At 41.7% G+C, this 24,153-nt stretch overlaps 2 protein-coding genes across 4 annotated transcripts; one reads left to right on the top strand and one right to left on the bottom strand.

Annotated features, from left to right (window-relative positions):
* Positions 1-715: 715 nt before the first annotated feature.
* ak3 (adenylate kinase 3) lies at positions 716-8,447 on the bottom strand. Of its 2 annotated transcripts, none has more exons than XM_023831892.2 (5): positions 7,869-8,368; positions 5,989-6,108; positions 4,962-5,134; positions 3,642-3,760; positions 716-2,118 (listed from the first exon to the last, which is right to left on the bottom strand). In XM_023831892.2, the coding sequence occupies exons 1-5, from the start codon at positions 8,014-8,016 to the stop codon at positions 1,998-2,000; spliced, it is 681 nt and encodes a 226-aa protein (XP_023687660.1). In that variant the 5' UTR covers positions 8,017-8,368; the 3' UTR covers positions 716-1,997. The 2 variants fall into 2 exon arrangements, with proteins under 2 accessions (XP_023687660.1, XP_023687661.1); XM_023831893.2 differs by lacking the exon at positions 716-2,118 and adding an exon at positions 2,132-3,510 and having other exon boundaries at positions 7,869-8,447.
* Positions 8,448-8,976: 529 nt separating this feature from the next.
* rcl1 (RNA terminal phosphate cyclase-like 1) lies at positions 8,977-22,284 on the top strand. 2 transcript variants are annotated; one of them, XM_023831891.2, is made up of 9 exons: positions 8,977-9,172; positions 13,366-13,437; positions 13,915-14,090; positions 14,543-14,617; positions 15,111-15,235; positions 15,402-15,527; positions 15,718-15,874; positions 19,967-20,070; positions 21,949-22,284. In XM_023831891.2, exons 3-9 carry the CDS (start codon positions 13,977-13,979, stop codon positions 22,100-22,102), a joined length of 855 nt encoding a protein of 284 aa, XP_023687659.1. In that variant the 5' UTR covers positions 8,977-9,172; positions 13,366-13,437; positions 13,915-13,976; the 3' UTR covers positions 22,103-22,284. The 2 variants fall into 2 exon arrangements, with proteins under 2 accessions (XP_023687659.1, XP_023687658.1); XM_023831890.2 differs by lacking the exon at positions 8,977-9,172 and adding an exon at positions 11,498-12,372.
* Positions 22,285-24,153: the final 1,869 nt, after the last annotated feature.

Genomic DNA, 24,153 nt, shown 5'->3' on the forward strand with positions numbered 1-24,153 from the left:
GCCTGCAGAGAACCAGTGAGTGGCTTGCAAAATGTGCATTAGAAATCAGATTAATTTAACCGAGGACCCCCCCCCTCCCACCCCACAAGCCCCAGTCAACAACTTTGATCTGAGCTCCGCAGATAATTTTCTTTGCAGAAGTAGCTCACATTGTAAATAAGGTTGTAGCCCTTTGCACTTGGTGGTTCCTGATAACTGGCTGCAAGCACCACCAAGCACTACATGCCAAATGTTTGCCATGACCAACTAAGCAGAACTCAAGACGATAATTTCCCATCAGAGGCAAAGCCATTTGCGGTAGACTGTGTGTGTGTAGCATTTACCATCATGTACTGGAAAAAGCAGAAGGTACGGTAAAGACTGGTCTTAGTGATTCTTATTAATCATGAGCTGAGAGGGTGGGTCTGCACCTCCAGGGTTCAAATCCCATCACAGTCCTGCATGTGTGGTTTGCCTGTTCCCCAGTGCTGGACTCCAGTCCTCCCTGTACTGGACAAGCAGTTACAGAAGATTGATGGACAGAAGGATTCATTTCTGCCAGGAGTCTTGTTAGCCAGCTTGGCTGAAGTTCATGCTGACACACAAGGCTGAAAAGTCAAGTGGCTCACAAGTTGATTTACCAGACATTCCTTAAATGATATATATTTTTTTGAATGGAACACATTTTATTTACAAAGGCTCACCTTCACTGCCTCAAAGAATACCAAAGGCGTACTTTATGGCTGCATCAGTGAAATGTTTATTGTCAAACATGCTTCTTAGTTTTAGCAAGAAATGCTATTTTTACTCAATCAACATAAGATTTCCTACAAAAATAATGGCAAATACCATCGGATGAGGTATGTAAAATGTAGCATTTACAGCAATCTGTATTTAAGGCAAGATTAGGTTAATATGATATTTCTGAATACCAATCAACTGTGGGTAACATTTGGGAAAAGGCAAATAACACCAACTTTGATACAATGCAAACAAAAGGAAAAGAAAACTCGGTCCCAAGTCTGAATTTACGGTCTTAATTCTCATAAAATGGACAATTTATAAAATGGGCTTTAGAGTAATGAGTAAGGAGGTAAGGGTGAATGTCAAAATTATTGAACAAAAATTAAAACCTTCTTATAAACTACAGATCATTAACATTTCCTGCAGCAGAGTATTTCAATTTTAAAATGTTACTCCAACTAACTAAGGCAATAAATGTTAGTTTCTATTGGAATGTTACTGATTCACTCTGAGAAATTTAAATAGTAATTGTAGATTTATGTACAAGAATTTACATTTTTTTCAAAAATGTAAAAAAATAACCTTTCCGAGATGAGTGAAGATGACATTTAAAATGTTAAGCCACTCAGAATTTAGCTTCATCATCTATCTATCAACAAGCAAAATCAATATTTTAGTATGAAATACTTAAAATATAGCTATGCTGCCATTTAAAATATATTTTAGTGGTTTACAAAGGCCTGTGTTCAGGAGCAAGATTAATATCAATTACAAGTTTGTGATTCGCTAATTGTTTAAAGTGCATGTCATTATTAGATATCGTGGTTTCCTTCCTCCTCTGTAAGCACAGCTTGGTTCGCTCGGCTCCGCATTAATGACAGAACGCTCAGACACCGCCTTACTCCTGAACACACGATTAAGGCAGCACAGAGTACAGCGCAGAGCACAGCAGGGCATACCAGACCAAGCCAGCTCGACATGCTACAAAATCACACCCAGCCTGGCCACAAATACGCCACTCATTCGTTACAATTACCAGTGATTAGATTTTTTTTTTTTTTTTTAAAGTCACCTTCCATATTTGACCAGTTGTCTTTCCCTTTTTGTCCCTTATAAAGTTACTCGGCTACATTTAATTTTTCCCCACTGTAACAATGTGACAATGCACAGCCTGGGCTACAGGAAGTGTTCAGAGTTCCGGAATTCCCTTCGGGGTCTGTACCTAAGCTAAGCGAACCGGCCCCGGGCCCCGGGCCCCTAACAGACTGCGGCTCCTATGCATTCCCAGCAGCCTTATGGGATCCGGGACTCAGTTTCCGAGACAGGAAAGCATGAACGTGAGGCCAGATCTTGTTGGTTTCAGTTCCTGAAAAGGTTTCCAGCATCCCTTTGCTCCTGGAGGCAAAAGAACAATGACAGGAGTCAGTGGGAAACTGAAGACGCATCTATAACATGTCTCATACTGGACCGCTAGTATTTCATGGCTTAACCATTAACTTTGACAATTTAGAAATTCCTGCGTGCCTTGTGATGGATTACCGGGTCAGCAGGGAGAGGATGGATGGGCAGGTATGCACGACCCTCTCATACCTAATCCTCAAGTAATACAATAGACAAATATTTGATTTCTCATTTCATTCATAAAGAAAGTTATAGAGATGAGGTGAGGTTTCAAGCACTCTGATAACAGGCCCAAACTCAGATGTCTAATCTCACAGCACTTTGCAACCTCCCCAAAAATCGTGATACACTTTTGGTTTCTTGTGTTTCTCTTGTGCAAACGCCAAAACAACCAATAGTGTCTTATTTCTGTTCCGTTCCACCATTTTGTCAAAGTCATTATAGTTTATATACAGCTTTCATATGATATATACTATGTTGAGCTGCAAAATACATGATGAATTATGAAAATTATAATCAGGCGATCAGCTTAATCGATTAGTTAGGCCAAACCACAGGGTTTAAAGAAAAATGCAAAAGCTTTATTTAAATAACATCGAGGTATTTTTAAGACACAGTTGTGTAAAAAAAAAAAAAAAAAACTTTAGACAGTGTACAGAACCTATATTTAACATCATAGAAACAAAGATCAAAACTTGATCAAGCTTGAACATAACATTTCTTAAGAGAAACACACTAAATAACTTGCACCACTGTTTGGCGCGAGTTCATGCGGGACTCGGACGTGCCTTCTTTGGCTGCTCACGTACTATGGCTGTCCCGCTGTGCCAAGTCATCTGCAGGACACAGACTTCCATGACGGTGCAAAATGAAAAACTGATTCCACTTTTATTCCACTCATGCGTCAACCCTCCACGGACTAACCCGCTGTCTCTGCCATGTTTAGTTGAATATTTAATTCACTAATGATTTAGTTAGCACTCAAATGCTAACATCGCTAGGTGGTGATGTCAATTAAAAACTCCAAAAATGCAACCAAACGATAAAATTTGCTTTCTCTACTTTTATTACTATTATCGACATTATCAATTAGTTGTTTCAGCTCTAAATATTATGGCGTGTACAGTTATGACTGTACACATGACGGCAGGTATTGTGTGCTGTGCATGCAAGCATCAGTAAATACCACACATGGTAGGTTTTCCTTCACCTTTTCACATCCACAGCCTTCGCACTTATGAAAAAGCAATAACATCCCAGCTTATCCTACATCACAATGCTCATGGTAACTTGTTTTTCACCAGTCTGCTGCACCCAACCATCTGTCCACTCAAATTAGTAGCTTCAAAAGGGAGACGGTGCTTAAATCTCCCCACTATCCAGTTTCTGTTAATGAAGGAGTGACAGTGAATTAAAATACCCTTCTGGCCAAATCGCAGACACGGAACATGTAATAATTACATGCCGTAATACATGTAATAAATGGTCTAAGGATCTGTGAGGCTATAACGTTTTACCTGTAGTACTCGAGCACCGGCTGTGTCTGGGTCTCATAGGCCTTCAGTCTCCTGGCAACGGTGTCCGGCGTGTCATCAGACCTTTGTGTCAAGGGTTCCCCAGTGACATCATCAAGACCCTACACATAACAACGAGATGCATCACTTATTACTACATACTAAACAGACTCATGCAGTGTAATGCAACACAGACTTATGTTAGAGATAAACGGAATGCTTCACAGATACACACAGTATTACAGTATGTACAGTACTGCATGCATTTCAATCTGTAACCTCCCGAGATCCAGACATTTATTTTTGTGCTCTGTAGATAGAAGGACATTATGTTTTTGCTCATCATACCGTACATTCCACTCTGTTATCTAAAATAGAATAATTTAAATCAATGTTTAAAAATCTTTTTTTCCCTGGAATTCTGGAGGATATCTGTCATATGGGTACCACAGGAAAATTTCACCCCCACATCTACAGTCACAGACATACTGCAAAGGGAGGAGAGACTATTTTCTTACAAAATACAACCTCCTTTAAGTCCTTCAAGCCTACGAGCCATTATGCATTATTTTCCTACAGTCTAATTTGCATATTCAGGCTCAGACACATGAGGATCAAGCCCCCCACCCCCGCAGTGAATACACGATATGATCCACCATGACCTCCGAGAAACTGGAGATCTACATCTCTGCGGAGTCAGCCATGAACATGAGCACAAAATGAAACCGCCATTTTCATTCAAAGAGCAAGTGCCGTCATGTTTGTGTCTGCGTGTGTAGAACAAGTTTGCCAGAGTCTCCTTTAATACACTATTAGTTTCTGACTGTAAAGTGGGTAAATATTGAACTCAACAGTTATTGACTTAGCAAACAGAAAAGGAACCAAATTCAACAGTGTATCTGAATTGCCTGGAACTGCTTCACTTGTCTCCTGCACTGTGTATGCTCACAAAGAATAATCTTCTTGTTGGCTTATAACAAGTCAGCCCTTTGCAGGACTCATTGTCTAGGAGAGAACAAAGGTCTCAACTTAGACTTCAATAGTAATCAGACATTGTCGCGGTCTTATCTCCTCGCACTGAAATCCATCTCTGCTCTGTAAATAACATGCCGTTCTGTCTTTTTAGGGAATGAGTTTACTAAATGGGCCAAACTGAATGTGTGACCAGCAAGACTAATGCAGAAAAAAGTAACCTTCACTTAAATCTTAAGACTATACGGGGAGATTTTCCATTTATGCATTTGAATAAATATAAAAATGAGGTAATACATCAAGCGCCACGGCAGGCAAACATCGCCAGCAGGCTCCTCCCTGCCCACTCACAGGGACTTTGGGGGGGTTGAAGCTGGTGTTGTAAACCCTGCCACTGGGCAGGTGAAGCCAGCGAGAGGTCAGGCGCTCCTGGATGGTCGGGAAAGGGACGTCCAGGTTGATGACTGTGTCGACGTTGTAGGCGTCGTCTAGGGCCTCCGCCTGCGGTACGGTCCGGGGGAAGCCTGGCGGACAGGAAACGGGATGTGGCGCCTTTTCAGGGGCACATGGGGGGGGGGGGGGCTTTCACACACACACACACACACACACACACACACACACACACACACTGTTCTCAAAGCGAGACCCCAAGTAAACTTTGCAAAGCAAATCGATCTCTCACTTTTAAAGCTTCCTACACTCACAAAATCTAAAGTGTTGGTGTGCATTTAAAAGCACATTGCTATTTGACAAGTTTATAACATGCTATATATATATATATATATTCCTTGTCCTAACTCATGTGGGATTTTAAGCAACATCCGCGTTGGTATGTCTTCCATGCAAATATCCTGCACTTGACTTTGGTCAGTTATTGGAAGCAGGTCTTCTTGGCTCCTTGGGAAATGTATACCACTGATTAAAAATATAAACTAAAGATCAAGCCTGACTTCAGTATTTGTGAGCGGTAGGTTCCGGAAAAAGCTACCCAATACAAATACAATGAACTACACACCTTTGTCGTACTTTAGCATAGCAAGTATGTCTGACACAAAACTACAGTGTTTTTGTTGGATCATGTACAGACCAGCTAGTGTTAATACGATTTACCAAAGACTGTATAGTTAATGATTCAGTTTCTGTGCATCAGATTATGATGAACTACGTTTCTCTTCCTGCAATCTATCTCAGTGTATGCGGGGTCAAATAAGGGTCAGTGATTCCTCTTACACTTTAACTTATTGGTTAATTTAATTACAGTGGCGAGGCAAGGTGCAGTGTTCAATGGTCCAACCTATAGGTCCCTGACTGCAGGGCGTTAGCCCCTCCCCAGCAGTCTGTGAGCGGCGCCTCCGCGATTTGCACTGAGCCCGTTTACCGTCAAGCAGCCAGCCGCTGCTCCCCATCTGCCGCAGCTCTCCTAGGATGAGGCGGGAGATGACGTCATCCGGGACCAGCTGACCCTGGTCTATGCAGGATTTCATCAGCAGGCCGATCTCTGTCATGGGACAGCAATAAGGGGAGGGGAGGGGAGGGAAATATGCACTGATAACACATCAGAATCTGCGCATCCTCACCAGGGGTTTGCCGGTCTGGGGGCCACAATCCCAATATCAAAACACAACTTGCCAAATCAGGGTTAGAGTGCTTATAACACAAAACCCCTATTAGACAAGAGCTCAGCTACTAAGTTTAAGCTGTGATTAACTTTTAACCATTAACTTTTAACCATTATCGTGTTATAATGCTGATGATTTCTAAGCCCCAGAGATCCCCTGATAAAGATAAATAAAGGGATTGTTTTTTTCCAAGCTAAGCACGAAGAACAGCGGATTCTGAGAATGAGATCTGATTACTGATCCCCTGCCCTTCTTCATAACACGCAACGTGTCACAAAAGCGTGAGATCAAACGATCGTCCAGAAAGACGAGGCCAAGCTGAGAAAGAAGGGTCACAATCATAAAAGTCTCACTGTATGGGATTTTAAAATTTGCTTAGAAATCGATAAACATATTTTACAAGAATGATTTAAGAACTTCTGCGACACATGTTCACTGCATTACTCTGTACAGTGTGATCCGTACAGAGCTGACAGCACTCTCACGTGGCAAATGACCCCTACATTTAAAGGCACTCTAACATTAACTATAGTTGCCCTTTTAAACTCAAATGGTTTCTTCTGATTTTTATAGACCATCATTATCAGCCACTGTTCAACTGCTCCTTTCAAGTTAACAGCCCCGTAGTAAATAAGCGTACGATTACGGTGGGAACATCATCATCTTCATCATCATCATCATCCGCAGGGGGGTGTAATACCAGATGGGTGAAAAAAATATAGTGCTATATTACAACACAGCTTACCCAAAATGTTCTAACATGTCGATTAAATATAGCGTCACTGAAATATTCTAATCCAGAATTTAGGAGTCACCTCTATGAAATCAACGTGTTGGAATATGCAGTCCTAAAAGACGGCACTAATTATTTTTTTATGTTTAGTTTGTTGTCAGAAAAATAAAACACACCCAGGTGTCTTGTTTACAAGGAAATGTTCATTCCTCATACGAAAGTATTCCTTTCGGAAAGTATCAGTATCCCTTACGATGGGATTATTTACGGCCAACGTTGCATTTTTGCTTCAAGATACTGCCGCCTTTTTGGACTTTAAACCTGAAGCAGCTGAATGACAGCGCCAGTAGAGAAAAGGCTGTATGCAAGATCACGGCAGTAAAATGGTGAATAAATGAATATCTATTCTATTCCAGAGCGGTCAGGTCATTCATAAAGAAAATATACATTGCATACATGCGTACAACGTTTGAAAAGTATGTTGCTAGTAACTTATTTGTAAGCATTGTGCAGTGGTAAAATGGTTAGTATGGTAGCAACTTGCTATCATAGTAATCATTATTTTACCACGTGCATAATGTATAAAGATGAACGTGTTGAAAGTTAAAAAATAAAAAAACTCTGCGTCTTCGGCCTCGATAACACGTCAATATCCGAAAGCCCCTATCGTAATTGCACTTTACATGAGGGGATCCCACCACACAGCCAAACGGGGGATTTCGAAGGCAGCCCTCCGAAAGTTTTCTGAAACTCGTAAAGTTAGAAGTGGAAATGCAAGCAACCATCACATGCATCAAGATCGCACTCATTAAAACCCTGCTTTGTTGCACTCATCGCCGATGGCCACAAAGGAGAGCCGTTTCCGTTGCAATCTCGTTGCAATGCACGTTTGGAGAAGGACCTTACCGGTCTTGGCTTTAATATTGGCTCTGAGCACGTCTCCGCTCGAAAGGTGTGTCAGTCCGAAGCTTTTACTTATGCGATCCGATATGGTCCCTTTTCCTGAGCCCGGTGGTCCCATGATAATCGCCCGGAAGAGTACGCGTAGACCCATTCTACCCTATTTCCAAAATAAGTGATTAACTACTAAAAAAATATATTCAAAGATCTTCCCCGTGGCGACGCCCAGCATTAAAATATGCAGCTTTCCGCCGCTAAATAAAATAATAATAAAAAAAAAAGATATATATATATATGTATATATAAAATAATGAGCTTGAGCGTCTGGATGCCTTGATGCCGCTTTGCTGGCAGGCGTCCCTGAGAAAAAAAAGCTGTTTTTTAAAAGCCTGACGCGGACGGAGGAGGAGGAGGAGGAACGGCTGCATTGCAGGAAGTTGAAAGCAGACACGGGACCCTCTGCGAGCGCGGCGCGATGCGCGCTTACATTCCCATCAGATACACAGCCTGCAGTATAAGCTGACGTGGTGCCGCGCAAAAAAAGGGGAAATGTTCGCCCTTTCTACTTAATAATCTGCTTAAATAAGGCTACGTTTGTTGTCCTGGTCCTCGGGACATCCGTCGTGGGAATTTTAGGTTCATATTTCACCTGTTGGATTTGCATCGTCTGTCATTTTCATTGTAAAGCAGCCGTGATCAGTAGCTATTTTTGGGGATGTTTTTTTGAAAATCATTCGTATATATTTATATGTATCCAAGTTCTCCCGATAGTGAACTGAATAGTTAAACTGGAGTCGATGACTCGTATTATAATGTAAGGAGGTTTTTTTGCTGGATTGTCTGTATTAGACAAAAAGGCACGCACACAAACACACGCACACAGGTGCATAAATGCGTGTGTGTGTGTATATATATAACCTATATTATTGTGGTTAAAAGGGGTGCCACCTTTCAAAAAGCAAAAAACCAAGCGGGCACCGCCTAGCGATTAACTCGTCCTACCGGGAGACTGAAATGTGCACGTATTGAATGGCAGGTACCTTAAGGGTGTAATTTAACGGAACCTGATTGGTTAGTTTTTAATTTTGTTTCTATGCTTGTTTTTGGGTGTCTGTAATAAACGCCATGTTCAGACACAGTACCCCCGACTCCCTGGGCTGCTGTTTGACTTTGTGACTGTCATTTGAATGGAAGCTGTATGTTAATTGTAAAAAGGGTGCAACTGATCATCGCTTGGTGGTGAATTTGGATTCAGCATTCAAGGCAACAGATTTACAGAGGAATACTGAGGTTTCTTGGGAATAACCACTGTAGGTACAACTCCTACCTTTCAAAAAGCTTTTTTTTTTGGTATCCAGAGTCACTTCAGGGACACTGAGTCTAGTCAGTGGGCTGTTGGTTTCTGTCATTCTGTCATAACACATGGACCTCTCGATAGCAGTGAGGGAAGTTGAAGAAGGTGGCTTTCAGAACGATCCTTTCAGAGGGATCTGTTGATTTTAGTCAAGCGGTACTGTCTGGCCCAGATGACCACAGCAGGTATTAGCAGAGACAGGGATTAGTTTGGAGAAGCCTTGGCCTCAAAATTATTGTGGTTAACGACATGTGAGGTTTCTCTTCAGGTGTGATAAAGGTAAAAAGGTGCTGACCTGGATAGATTGTTGAATAGCTGGGGATACATCTTGAATAACACCTGAGACTGATGGACGTCTCCCTGTCAGGGACAGGCTGAAGGCTTTTGTGGATCAGATTCTGACACTATGCTCAATCTGGTTTCGATTCTTGCCAAGGAACGGTGCACAGCTGTGTGTGTGTGTAATGTAAGTCCGATCACAGGATAAAGGCTGGTTTATACGTCTGTGACAAGCCTACAGTGTATGTAGGGCAGAAGCTGATGTGCGTCACACTAAAATGCAACTACACGTCGTGTTGATGTACACCCCTACGATTGTGATTGGTGAGCTTGATAAACATGGGGTGGAAATGCTGCTGGGTGTTGCTTTCCACAGACCTTAACAGATTCACAACATTATGGAGGACACTGTCCTTGGGGCTACTTGGTAGCTAGCTGTAACTGCTTGTTGACTTCTACCTGAAGCTAGGACATGAACGGTCATTGTTAGTCTCATGGGAATGTCGACAGGCATATTGTGCATAGACTGGTCTGCGATAAATGGGCACAACAAAGCAAATGATCAAATCTATGTGCTGACATTCAAAAATATCTGAAATGTATCTCTTTGTCCATCGCAATCAGTTGTTGTTTCAGCATGGAAAATCACCTCCCTGTGTCTCGTTATGTTCACCGGTCTTACATGCCATTGAACGCTGCCACAGCGTGGTTTAAATGGCATAGGCTATTTGTATGGTTATGGTGTAGGCTTGGTATAGAAGGATAATTCACCCTTAAAACTGAATTCTGGTAGGTGAATTCAGTAGCTGTTATCAATGAAAAGCCAGACTGTGACAAAATGCCACCTCATCGCACACCCAGCTGTAGCTATATTCAGATCCAAAGCCCTGGAGATGTAAGCAGTCAACATTATTTGCTCAATCATACAATGAAAAATGCTTTTGGTAGAACAAAAAAAGAGCACAAATGTCTGCTGTAACATAGTGGAGTTGAATATATAGATTTGGTGTATGTAGGGCAAAGAACTTGCCATGAAGTGTCATGCACCACTAGGTTTCCGAAAACAATTAGAACTTTTTATGTGCTTCTGCCCATATAATATAATTCTATCCATATGACAATTATACTTTTTAATATCACTTAATATCTTAGTGTGTTTTCTTTATAGGATATAACAAAGTCCTAAAGTTTGGGGGGGGGGGGGGTTGTGGCACAGTGATGCGGTGGTTAGCCCTGTTACTTCACGCCTCTGGGTCCAGGGTTTGACCCTCCCCTATGGCTCTGTGTGTGGAGTTTGCATGTTATCCCCATGCTGAGCTTAACTGGAGTTACCAAACTGCATGTGATTGGACCCCCCTAGGCTATCCCTCTATGACCCAGAATGGCATAAGCAGCATGGAATGCATGGATCAAGCTTTAGTGATATATGCAAAAGCCATTTTGTGGGGTAACTGCATTCCTCCAAACGGTAGATAAACAATTATTTTCATCAGGCTGAAGTATAAGTGGATGTGCGTGTGTTATTATGCAACGTTTCATGTGTTTGTCACTCTGCAGATTAGGCAGCTGTGCTCGTGTCTGAAAGGTTGCTGGTTTGAATTCCACGCCTGGCAGAGTGATGATGTCACTGCTGGACCCTTGAAGAAGACCCTCAACCAGAACTGTCCCAGGGGTGCAGAATAAATGCCTGCCCCTATTCTCTGACCCCAATCAAAAACAATATCATTAAGATTAGTTACAAGCTCAGTTCAGCTATTCAAAATTCATCTCTGGAAGCCATTGCCAGCCCAGCACTTTGCAGGTCACCATCGGCCCACCAGGGGTCTCCCCTCTTTAGCAAACTCAGCTTTTTTCAGCTGGGTCCTGTATCACAAAGCAGGCTTTCTTGCTTAGCCGGATAACTTGTCAGATTTATGGTAGTCTGGGCTGAATGTAAGTTAATGAAGATTAAGTTAATATAAACTGGGGTGCCATAAATCTGATAAGTTATCCAGCTAAGCAAGAAATCCTGCTTTATGATACAGGCCGCAGAACTTGTCCAAAGTAATTTTTGGCTACAGATTCTCTGGTCCTCATTGTCCTGGACAGACAATGTACTCTTTCTCTATACATGGATTAGCTTAAGTGACCATTGTCTAAAATTCTTTCATCTTGAATTAAATCATTTGTTGTAGAAAACATCATTGGAGACTCTTAGGGCCACTTCATGACAGTGAACTTATGAGTAACATATTTCCATCTTTATGATGTTAACTTGAATAATTCACACAGTTCATCCCCAAGTAATTCCATTTCAATACGTAACATGACAAACAAAATTGACTCTTGTTCATTACCCTTTATTAAGTCAACTCTGCACCATGTTAATCTCCTCTTTCAATTAAATTATAGTTTCAGTTTATTTATTGTAGCAACAGCGCAAGTAAGGTTCTAGTATAGTTACTGACGAGATTGGGTGTAGATGCTTTCAGGATCCAAATAGTAAAATTTTTTTATTTTAATCTTCGGCTTTTCTTGTTCTTGTTTCACTTTCCATGAAATGTATATATTTGAGCATTTTATTCCATTTTGTAATCACTTTTGTTGACATTTTTCTAGTACGAGTACGGTGTTGAATACTGGTAAGCATTCGGTTCAGTTTGTCCCTCTTGGCGACCCGTACCGCTGTAACCCTTCACCTTTCCTATATACATCCTGCCTAAGCATTCAAACCACGTGCATGCAGGCAGCCCTGCAGCAACAACAACATGGCGAGCCAGGGTCTCACATATGAAGGGTGTAATTTCTTTAGGCAACGGCTCATTTTATCCACATTGACTGGAAAATGGGTCAAAATCAAAAACATTCGTTCAAGTGATGATAATCCCGGACTTCAAGGTAGGTAACGGAATCGCAGTCAGCTATCATTGGTGTGTTTATATTTACAGTTTGGCATCTGGATGACTTAAAACATAGTCAACTGATATTGTCATAATTTGTACCTGTATGTGAAAGCGTTTATAAGTATAAAGCGACAATTTCGACAGGTTCATTTTAAACGCACCTTTAATATATAGCAATTTGTTGAACAGCCATGGTTCATGTATTAAACAGCTGCTTATTTGCACTTTTATTTTAATTTTTATTCATTTTTTATTATCTTGATCCTTTTGCAAAGAAAGCACGGACTGGCTGTGAGTTTGTTTTTATAACGTAACTTGCCCAGTTCCAAACCGCATCACTCGGCAAAATGACCGGCCAGCTGTGTTCGCTCTCTATAGACTTGCAGTCTGTCTGTTTGCATGCTGTATTAAGCATTATTTTTCTATACAAAGTGCACGCTTAAATTCGGAAACGGATCTATGCCGATCATCTCTCATTTCAGTATTGTGCGCCAAGTTTTATGGTTTGATTTGTGTAACTTAATTTGCAGTTTGTAGATGGGTCAAGAAAAACTAGAGTAGAGAGTAGTTTATATCTGTTTTTTTTTGTGTAAATAATAGCATGCTATGCGCCTTTAAACAGTATTGTATGGTTCACATTACATTTAAACTGGTTGACTACATAGTTACATAACTTGAGAATAAGAGACGATAATATTAATATGTTATTACAGTGTGAAATAGGTCAGCTTTGTGTCTTGTAACATATAACTGTCCTTTAAGTGTTTCAGGCGTGGGCGGTGGTTTTTGGTTATTATTAGATATTATTTGTTTGGATTCCTTGCTGACAGCTGCCTGGTTATTGGTTTATTAACTGGAATCAAGGATGTCATTTATTTCAATCAGTTTGCATCTATAATGTTTTAAGCGCCGCTGTTCACCAGGTGAGGAATGTTAGAATAAATAGTTTTCTTTTTAATCGTCTTGCTTTTTTGTGTACATTGTATAGATTTTGAAGCCAGCTTCATTAGACTTTTGGACAAAGTAACCAATGGCACCAGAATTGAAATTAATCAAACAGGTAAGATGAAATTAAATGAATCTGTATCATCACTCTACTTTGGTGAAGCGCTGCTTATCAGCTGAGACCCTGCTTTACCAATAATGCTAACTACCATGCTCTCTTAGTGAGGCTTCTAGCATTAGACTATTTTACCCCAGAGTGGTGTCCAGCCCGCATAGGTGCTGTATATAGGTGCTGGTATTGATCTAATATTTAATGCTTTTGCTCAGTAGGTGCATAAGTGTTGTTCTTCATGGCACTTTTCATGATGAAGGCTTTATAGATGGTTAGGTTTTTAAGTAGATTGCTGAGACAAATATAACTATTGACGTAATAAGTAATGTTTGAGTAATGCTTCACTCTGAGTGGTTATTGACGATTTCTTAGATATTGCCGATGAGTCCCAGTGTGTGTATTTGCAGCTCACTTTCCCTGCTGGTACTGCCTTATGCTTTGCCTCGCGATGTACAGTATGGTGTTTGTTCTGTCCCACAGGTACTGTTCTCTTCTACCAGCCGGGCCTGCTCTACGGGGGCACTGTGGAGCACGACTGCAACATGCAGCGCTCAGTGGGTTACTACCTGGAGGCCCTTTTGATGCTGGCCCCCTTCGTGAAGAGTCCACTGCGAGCCACTCTCATGGGCGTCACCAATGACCAGCGAGACCCCTCTGTAAGCCCTGCCTCCCACCTGCATTGTCCAATGAGCAGAGAGACTCCTCTAAGCCCCGCCTCCCACCTGCATTGTCTGCCAGGATATATGCATAGACAGACACTTAATGAGTATTAATGCCATAGGAATTTGCAGGTTTATAGTATCACAGCACACATAGCAAAAATGATAAGACAGTAATAACAAAAAGTAAAGTAATTAAACTTAAAATGTAACACCCCCCCCCAATAATAACTCTGGAGTGATTAGTTTCGGTGCTTTTGTCACTCAGATTTGTACTGCTGCGTAACATTAACAGTCATGTGGATCCATAATGACTTTGGGTCCAAAATGATTTCTACCCTTAGGGGGCGCTCTTGGTTAAAGGCACCATTAAAGAAACTGAACCTCTGATTTCAATGTAGTGAGAGGATTTTTCCAGTGTGTAATATAAATTATGTTTTGACTCCTAGGTGGATACATTGAAGGCCACCTCCATTCCCCTGATGAAGCACTTTGGACTTGATGGCGAGGGTCTTGAGTTGAAGGTTGGGTTTGTGGGGTCTTGCTTTCGATTGTGTCATGTTCACCTGTTGAAAGCTGGCCCTTGGCACAGTCATGTCTTGTTGCTTTTAAGTAATGTTTTATAAGTAGGGCTGGGCATCATTCAAAATTTTTTGATATCGCTACCAGAACAATACCTTGATTTCAATACCTCGATTGGTGCATACAATCAGACATGTAACATAATTGATAAATATAGAAATAAAATAAAATAGAAAAAAAGTAAACATTTTATGTGCATTACTTCCTATTATTAAGAAGTTACATTTTTGCCAAGATATTTTGAAATGTGCATGTGTTATTTGCTTTTCTTTATTGGTCCTGGAATGGTGTTTTTGTGAAGGTACTATGTCGGGTCCGTAACGACTCATAATATATCTGTAATAAACTTAAGCTTCAAACTCTGTGACTTCACTCTGCCACTCACTGCAGCACCCAGAATCGCCAGGGATCTTGAGGAATGTCTCTTGTGTGCAGATCGCAAAGCGGGGGATGCCCCCTGGTGGTGGAGGTGAGGTGTTTTTCACCTGTCCAGTCCGTCGCACCGTCCGTCCCATCCAGCTGACCGACCCTGGGAAAATCAAGCGCATCCGCGGGACAGCGTATCCTTCTCACTGATGTCGAATTCGTCATTCAGACAGTCCTCAAAAAAATCCGTCTTATTTGTAAACTGTTTCCTGAAAGATTGTGTTATGTTGTTTTTTTCTGTGAAGGACTATTGTGTAACACTTGCATAACTAGATTTTATTCCTTGATGTGTCTGTTCAGATATTCAGTAAGAGTTTCCCCACAAATGGCAAACAGAATAGTGGACTCTGCCCGGAACATTCTCAACAAATTTATTCCCGATATTTACATACACACGGACCACATGAAGGGCACGAATGCGGGGAAGTAAGTCTCTCATGCAGCTGCTGTTTATTCTCTCGTTGGTCTCTAGATGGAGACATTCAAAGAGGGTTCAGTTCTGAAGCTTTTCGGATCAGTGTTTTCTTTCATTTTGAAAATGACATTTGTCATTTCCAGCAAGTGTGCTTCTAAAGGGTAGCTGTCTGGTCCTGCTGAGTCCTGATTTGTCCCTTAGGTCCCCAGGGTTTGGCCTTACGCTTGTGGCTGAGACAACAAATGGCACGTTTCTTAGCGCGGAGCTCGTCTCCAACCCGCAGGGACAGGGCAGCCCAATGCTCCCAGAGGACCTCGGGAGGAACTGTGCCAAGCTGCTGTTGGAGGAGATCTACAGGGTAAGCAGTCCTGGCCCACTGCCTATCACCACTGAAGGTTGCTCAGTGTTAAACTGCCGTTGACCTCACGGTTTTATCCAATGGCTGTTTGCTCTGTGAACATTTCGGCCAATGACCTGTTATTTTGCGTTTGAGCGGTCTTGCACTCTGATTTCCTGCTTGGGTTACCCGTGACTGTTGTCATCATACTGCAGCTGACGTTGTTCTGTATTGTTGCCTATGTGTCCGGATCGTTTTCACGGATTAAAGCCCCTTTCAGACACGTACTGCCACCCAGAACTTTTCTAGACGTTACCCAGAGGGTCCGTATGTGTCAACGCAAACCTCTCAATCAATCGTATCAGTCAGTAAATGGACTTTACCCTGCAAGCTCCCCAGTACGAATCCCGGGTAGTTTCCGAATTGACCCCCATGTGTGAATGGAGCAGGGAGAATTACGGAGAATTCACCGCGAGCGAGTGGGCGTGTTAGTGACGTTTCTGTCATGCAACTGGTGCAAATATGGAAAGATACAAACATCCGTGAGCGAAAGAAGACCCCAGCGAACATGGCTAGCTGGAGAGACGAGATTCGGCAACTTCTGTCAGTGGTGCTGTAAACAAGCCTCTTTGATTTCCGCAGCATCCTTTTTGCATGTCCTGTCTCCAGCGTGCTCTACCCAAACCCTAACCCTCATCTAAACCAACCAGAGTATTTCCTGTAGGTGTGAACACATCTGACACATACTGTCTCCGGTTGTGCAGGACAACTCTGGGGGGGGAAAAAGTCCGGACCTGATTCTCCAGACAACGTCCAGAGTTCATGTGTGGAAACGGCTTGAGGTTTCTATCGGGCCTGGAATCTGGAATGCCTTAGCCCTGTGCTGAATGTCTTAAATGCTAGCTAAATTGAGGAAGCCGGTAATCACGACTGAATGCATGTCTTGTCAGACGTGGCTGTTGTGTCACGTTGCAGGGTCAGCATACTTTGTGTTCGTCTCTCAGTAAAAGGTCGGCGTGAGAAGTGAGTCCTCTTCCTCACCTGAGGGAGATGCAGGCCGCAGGGAGGCGGACGTTAGCACTACCGGTGACAGTCAACCTTCTTAGATTTTATCAGTAGTTCTCAGGCTGCTACAAACAGTAGGCAAAAAAGCCTTTGATTTAACATTGTTTTTAAAATTGTTCAAATGTAATTGCATTGCGGTTTTTTCTTCAGTTGTGCGGGAGTCAAATTTTCTTGCATTTGTACGTCAAACCATTTTTTGATAAATGTTTACCCAGGGTAATGTTGATCTGGGTCCTGTTCCAGAAAGCAAAGGGCATAAAGGAGATCATGCTTACACACACACACAAACACAAAGACCTTTTAGTTACTAGTTCACCTGGACCTGGCTGGACGCCCGTACACAACTGAGGCAATAATGGTAGCTGCATGCAAAATACGTGAATCCTAAAAGCAATACAGACATAACTGGTGCCTTGTCACGCTTCAGTATTACATACAATTAGGCTACGTAATACGATATCTCAAATTAATATTAAATATGTGGTTTACATTTCTGCGGATTCTCGTAGGTCTGGAATGCGAATGAGGGAGAAGTTAGGCCTTATTAAAGTATAATCTGCTTCAGCTCTTGTGTGACGACGCGAAGGGGCTGACGTCTCCCAAACAGAAATGCAGGCCTCATATTAAGTTAGCGTTCAGCGCTGTGGGCTCCCAGGTCATGAAGAGCATGTGAATTCTGTTAGTGAAATTTCAAGAATTTTTGAATGTGGAGCGGCGTTATGCTCCTTGTTTTACCGCGAGCTGCTCTGGAAACCGCTTGGCATTGGTTGGTGGATGATCGGGGCGTGCGGTGGGAGAGGGGGAGAGATAACAGGCCGTGCTGAGACCTGTTAATGTTTGAGATGGGCGCTGGGGTGCTCTAGTAGATGGCTAGCTACTAATATTTGGTTTATGGTTAATCAGTAGCTACTGGCCGTCATTGTAGTGGACAGGAGCAAAGGGCTGACAGAACCTGGTGAAGAAGCATGTAGCAAAGTAGAATTTGACGTAAGTGCTGTATATTCAAGCTGGATTATCTTCTGTTAAGTTGCCTTTAAGTTTAAAGGAGAACGTCAGCTGAGATGCAGTGTTTCGTCTGCTGCCGCCATGCTTTTATTGTAAATACGAGTTCCGAAATGTCGCCTTCGGAGAGACGTTTGTTTTGGCTTACTCAGTCATATTTCAGTAATGCACGTTTGTTTGGTGTTTTCATCCAGGTCAGGTATGGATGGTGCATAGAAAGAGTCTTGCAAAGCTTGTTGCCCTTCCCAAAGCTTTTCTACTAAATTAAGCTCTAAAAAAATGTCCTCCAGTAGCTCAGTGTGGAGCAACGTGATTTCAGGCAACCAGTTAACTATCACAGATGCAGGAGACTCTGAAATAATTAATTAGTATAATTAGTATAATATGGATGAGGTGCTGGAGCACCTGAGAAAAACCATCGATTTTTATGTTGTGTTGAATTAAGCATGTCAGAAAGCCAGTATAGAGATCGTTTGCTGTGTTTTATTCTTTCTGCTGTCATAATTTCCACTAGACTATAGGACACAGTCTACTTTTGGTATGTGAATACACTGCTTCTTATGCTCTGGATAGCTGTAAGAATTTGGTATGAAGTTTACTAGTAATATTGCAAGTTTACTTTTCCAGTTTTTAGTGTGTTCCTGAGACGAAAGTGATACAAGGAATATCAAACTTTTGATATTCAACATTTTTGAAGCCTTAAAATAGCAGAGATGCGATCTGATATGCTTACGCAGTGATCACAGAAACTGACATTTGGAGAATAAGCTCTTCTGTTAGAGGTTTTTGTCCTTTTGGATTCTGGGGACTTTTCCAAGAGACGTTTTGGCTGTTTGGAATTTAAGATTGTCTTTCAGCTAAATTTACATTCTGTCTCCCCCCTTGCGTCCCCTCGCCTCAGGGGAGCCCATCCTGAATTTATAAAGCCATCCTTGTTCAGTTCACTATCACTATTAGTGATTCTTTTGACGTTTTTGTTAGTCCTTCAGGAGAGAACGAACGCACTGCACTTGTAAGTTCTGTATAATTTCTTGAATTGTGTTTTGGTATGTGAATACACTGCTTGGGCTGGATGGTACAGTTTTTGTTTAAACTTTGTTTGACATATTTTTCCGAGATGAGCCTGAGCTCAGACGCGAACGATGTTGATAATCCAGTAGGAAATGCTGACTTGACGAGCCTTGTCTGCATTTTCAGAAAGTTACTTTCTCGACAGTCACAGAGAATCAGCATTCTTGAAATTTCAGGCTGACTGGGCTTAGGACCCTTATCAGACAAAGTAATAACGGGCCCTCCAATATGAAGCATGTTCTCAGCAGTCAGCACTATGCAGAGAAATGCTTCAGTGAATAGTTCAGCCTCTTGACTTGAGTGTCACCTGATAAACACTCCCTTTTACTTTTGAATTTGCCTCATTAACTTTCATGGAATTGTTTTTGACTTATGAAATCTGTTTATGTAATGCATAATTTCGGTTTGGCATGTGTGCAAAATTGCACAATGAATTCTTTGTAATGCACCATTTCTGTGCTGTAATTTTCTACTCATGGTGCTTTAATCATTTTTTGACGAAATCTTTTAACTTGCATTTTGTATCCTATAATATACATGATTTGGCAGCATATTGTTACTCCTGTTGCATTCTCATTAATTTGAATCAATTACTGAATGGTGAGAAAAGACAGCACATCCAAATCTCAACCTTTTCTAAATCTGAGTTTTCACTTTTCTGAATCTTTCACTCCAACCAAATGCAATATGACTGGAATGAGGGGGGGGGGGGGGTAATTTAACACCTGATGTGAATAACAGGCAACAAAATACAAAAAGACGCCCCTGTTTTGTAAGACGTTAACTTGCCTAGTTTGCTTAAGACTTCTTGTTAGGTGATGGAAATCTTAATTGACATCTTCAAAATTATTTTTTTTTAAATTTCTTGGTATACTCAAGTAAATTTTTTTAAGTAGTTTTTTTATAACACTGGAATACTAATAAATGAGTAATTCAAACGGGCTGGCGCTAACCAATCATTTTGCTGTGTTTCAGGGTGGCTGTGTGGACTCGACCAATCAGAGTCTGGCACTCCTCTACATGACACTGGGACAGCAGGACGTGTCTAAAGCACTCCTGGGCCCATTGTCATCCTACACGTAAGTCATTCCCCCGCCCTCTTCAGACTTGGCACTACCAGCAAACCAAACTAAAGTTCGCTCCCCTTCGCAGGAAATTCTGCCCGTGGTTGATAAACAGCGTTACTTGGAAAACATCGTATGTTGAATATCCAGCTAATCTTTACTTCTCTTCATTGGAACAGTCATTGATCAGATAAAATGGCGTTCTACCTTATCGCAGTATAATCCTCTTTCCATTTCTGTAATTTAATTGAAAGTCCTGATTAATTCTTTCAGTATTTTCTATGTGCAGTCAATGGTTGTCCTGTCAATCAATATACAGTATTTTAAAGTGTGTAATCCGTTCCTCCGTGTGTGTGTGTGCGCGTGTGTGTGTGTGCGCGTGTGTGTGTGTGCGCGCGTGTGTGTGTGTGCGCGTGTGTGTGTGCGCGCGTGTGTGTGTGCGTGTGTGTGTGTGTAGTGTCTATGTAATGTGTGTGTGTGTAATGTGTTCCCTAGGAACTGAACAAAACTGCTGACCACTGTGTGCAGTGAACATGACACGTAATGTGACATGAAGACACTTTGGTTGCTACTCTGGGGAGAACAACCACGCCATGCAGGGATTTCTCAACACACTAGTGTGTTATGGATGTTACTTTTTTCCTGGGAGGGGAGGGGAGAGGGGTGTGATCCAGCAAGGCGGGAGCTCTGCGTGTTCTGGCTGTCAGACTGTGTTTGGCCGGCTGTCAAAGCGGAAGCAGAGGGCAGCGAGCAGCAAGGACGGGAAGGATGTGGGCGAGCTGATTCCATGTGGAATGATATGGCAACCTGCCCCCCCAAGACACAAACATACAAAAACTGTTCCTGCTGGGAACAACAAATGATAAAAAAAAAATATACTGGATTTCCCCTGTAAAACCAGGTGTTCCTCTTGGAGTAATGCCCAGTCATGTCAGTACCAGTTTGTTCTCGACTCGCCATTGTTTTCTCACTCCGTTCATTGCTGCCATGGAGCTCGTTCTCCACATCTAAGGAGCCTGAACTGTCCATTTCCAGTTATCATGGTTCTCCACATCTAAGGAACCTGAACTGTCCATTTTCAGTTATCATGGTACCGGTGCTGTGTCCTTGTAAAGTACAGTACTATGATAACTGAATATTGGCAGGGTTACCGCAATAGTCAGCAGCACATCTCCAGGTAGACTTCAGCCTCTAGTGCTTGGGGTACAGATGTATTCAGCCCCCTCCCTCACTGGAACTGAACTGAATATTTCATTGTGTAAGCTTTTTACTGAAAGCCTTTCACAAGTGTTATTTTTTTGGTGTTTGTTTTCATGTAGTAGGTCACCCTGCCTCTTGTCTGCATATTCTAGTGATTGTAGTAAACTTTGCCCCTAAGGGCTTTCATTCTGCTGTTGTACTACACAGGCATCTCTAGTGCGACACTTGTGTGGCTTTTTGTTCAAAGCCTCTTGTGCATGTCAGAACTCTCCTGAAGAAACCTGGGTGTTCAGCCTGCTATTAAAGGAAAGGCAGAACCATTCAGATTCCCATTCCAGTCCTCGGGGACCCCCCCAGACAGTCCATGTTTTTGCTCCCTCCCAGCTCCCAGCCAATCAAGAACACCAAATACCAGGTCTGGGTGTGTTAGCAGCTGGGAGGGAGCAAAAACGTGGACCATCTGGGGGGTCCCCCAGGACCGGGTTGGGAAACACTGCACTGGAGCTTGGATATGATAGATATATATGAAATGTGGGGTTTGTGATGTTTTTTCCTTGTATCTATAGAAGTTTAAGCGTTGATGTTTTATTAGTACGAGCCAGGCATGCCACATTCCTCGCATCCTGTGGTTACCACCATGGCTCCCACACTCTGACGCAGTTAAACATCCCTGCCTCCTCCTCTCCCTTCCAGAATCGAGTTCCTCCGGCACATCAGGGACTTCTTCCAGATCATGTTCAAGATCGAAACCCAGATGCCAGAGGAGGACAGCCGTAGAGGAGGGAGCAAAGTGCTGGTGACCTGCGTGGGAGCTGGCTTTGCCAACATCAGCAAAACCCTCAAATAAGACTTCATGTCAGCATAGTTTTTTTTTTAAATCCAATGTGTAAGCCTTCTGGCATCTCTGAATCTGTGGGCCATTTCTTTTTTAGATATTTTGTTGCTTAGTACAGAAACTTTTTATTGAAGACCTTTGTACCATCATCTGTAAATAGGCAATGTAATAAAGTTAAGGTATTTTGACACTTTTGTAGCTTCCTGTGAAATTCTTTGAGTACTTTTCAAGCATATTCCGGCTGATTTAGTGAAGCATATTTAGGCTGATTTAGTGAAAATACATGAGTGAAGGATTATACTTTTTTTTAAACCAACAGTCTTCCAGCTCTTGGGAATTTTGCTTACACAAAAATATTCTGTGGGCAGAATGAAAAATGATTGGCTCAGAGATAACAAATCAGATTGTAGAGGAGGTAGGTCCAAGCAACTGAAGGAGGTGGGACCAGCCAATCGGATGTCCTGGTCCCTCCTCTAGTTGCTTGGACCCACCTCCTCTACAATTTGATTGGTTTAGAGAGATAACCAATCATTCTTAGTTGTGCCCTCAGAACATTTTTGTGTGTAAGTCAAACACCCACAAGCAGTCTTCCAGCTGCTTCTCCAGTACAGGTTCATGCGGCTGTTCAGGGCACAACACAGGCAAACACCCTGCACAGGACGCCAGTCCATCCATGTAGCTGGGTGAACTGGTGTCTCTAAATTGCCCATAGTAGGGGGGTGGCTGCACCCTCTCCCTGCTTCTGGAATTATGGATTGTGCTAGATATGCTCTTTTAATAGTTCGTAGTAGCATATTTAAGTTTTCATCAGCCTGTATGCTGATATTAATCTGCTCTTTCCGGAATGAGTTTTTTAATCTTTAGTATAGTATAGGAAGAAAAGTTACTTTGGTATGAAAGTATTAGTATTGGCTGCATAACTTATGAGTCATACTTTGCTAATGTTAAAAAGCAATTTCTAAATAACACCAAAAATAAAAACAGCAGTAAGGCAAAATGCAGTTATCTGTCTCACGTAGTCAGAAGGGGTCATAACCTATGAACCTACAAATTGTAACTTTTTTTGGGTTATTTAATGTATCTCAAGATAGATGAATAGAACTGGACTTTGAAACCTTTCAACTAGACCGACATGCATGAAAAGCTACTGTGTGTCAGCATTTGAAACTGAAGTAACATGTCAATGTCCTAACCCTCCTTTCAGTACAAGAGTTGAAAACAGACAAGTTTAACATAAACACCAAATGAAATCTAATCGTGATTGTTTTTGGCTGCTTCACGTGATAGCACATGTGAGCCTAGTAATGGTAACTGTATTTTGAGTTTCTTAATGTTTCTCAAAATGGGTGATCAGAACTGGACTTTGAGACGGTTCATCTTACATCGACATGCATAAAAAGCTACTTTGTAGGAGAATTTGAAACTGAAGTAACACACAATGTCAATGTCCTTTTCCCTAAAACTGGGGTTTCAGTACAAGAATCGAAAATTTCTTAACATAAACACCAAATGAAATCTAACCTTAATTGTTTTTGGCTACTTCATATGACAACATATGTGGAAAATATTTTAATGTTTTAAAATTAAGATTGCATAGCTGTCACCTCTCTCACAGTGGCAATCTTACTGTGTATCTGTAGATCTGCAGGTTAGGAAACAGCGAAGGATATTCTGAATTGTAATATATTAATGAAACGGTAGGTGTGTGAGTTTGTATACGAAATGAGATTTGAAAATAGAAAAAAGGCTTTATTGTCATTGTACTGCAGTACAACTCGATTAAGGTTAATTTTCCTGATTGGTGCTAGTTAATAGGGGAATAAAAGGACTGAAAAGTACAAAATATAAAAGTGTAGTGTGTGTAGTTCCAGAGATGCTTTGAGAATTGGTTTTAAATTCTGCAAAGAACTAATTAATAATTTGGAAACTGGTTATCCATGATACATGAATAGTTCTTATATCTACCAAGAAATTCATTAATTGTCTATAACTGTCCTATCCAATAAATAGTCAAAGAACATGATGAGCGAGTAGCAAGGACAAAAAGAAATATAAAACTAAGA

The sequence above is a fragment of the Paramormyrops kingsleyae genome, chromosome 7 (genome assembly GCF_048594095.1).
Source record: "Paramormyrops kingsleyae isolate MSU_618 chromosome 7, PKINGS_0.4, whole genome shotgun sequence".
In the NCBI taxonomy this organism is placed as follows: Eukaryota; Metazoa; Chordata; class Actinopteri; order Osteoglossiformes; family Mormyridae; genus Paramormyrops; species Paramormyrops kingsleyae.

Coding starts and splice junctions, on each gene's coding strand:
- rcl1 (XM_023831890.2), top strand. CDS start 12,243: ATGGCGAGCCAGGGTCTCACATATGAAGGGTGTAATTTCTTTAGGCAA. Junction 13,438..13,914: donor AATTGAAATTAATCAAACAG/GTAAGATGAAAT, acceptor TCTGTCCCACAG/GTACTGTTCTCTTCTACCAG. Junction 14,618..15,110: donor GCGAGGGTCTTGAGTTGAAG/GTTGGGTTTGTG, acceptor TCTTGTGTGCAG/ATCGCAAAGCGGGGGATGCC.
- ak3 (XM_023831892.2), bottom strand. CDS start 8,016: ATGGGTCTACGCGTACTCTTCCGGGCGATTATCATGGGACCACCGGGC. Junction 6,109..7,868: donor CAATATTAAAGCCAAGACCG/GTAAGGTCCTTC, acceptor GTCCCATGACAG/AGATCGGCCTGCTGATGAAA. Junction 2,119..3,641: donor CCGGTGCTCGAGTACTACAG/GTAAAACGTTAT, acceptor TTTTGCCTCCAG/GAGCAAAGGGATGCTGGAAA.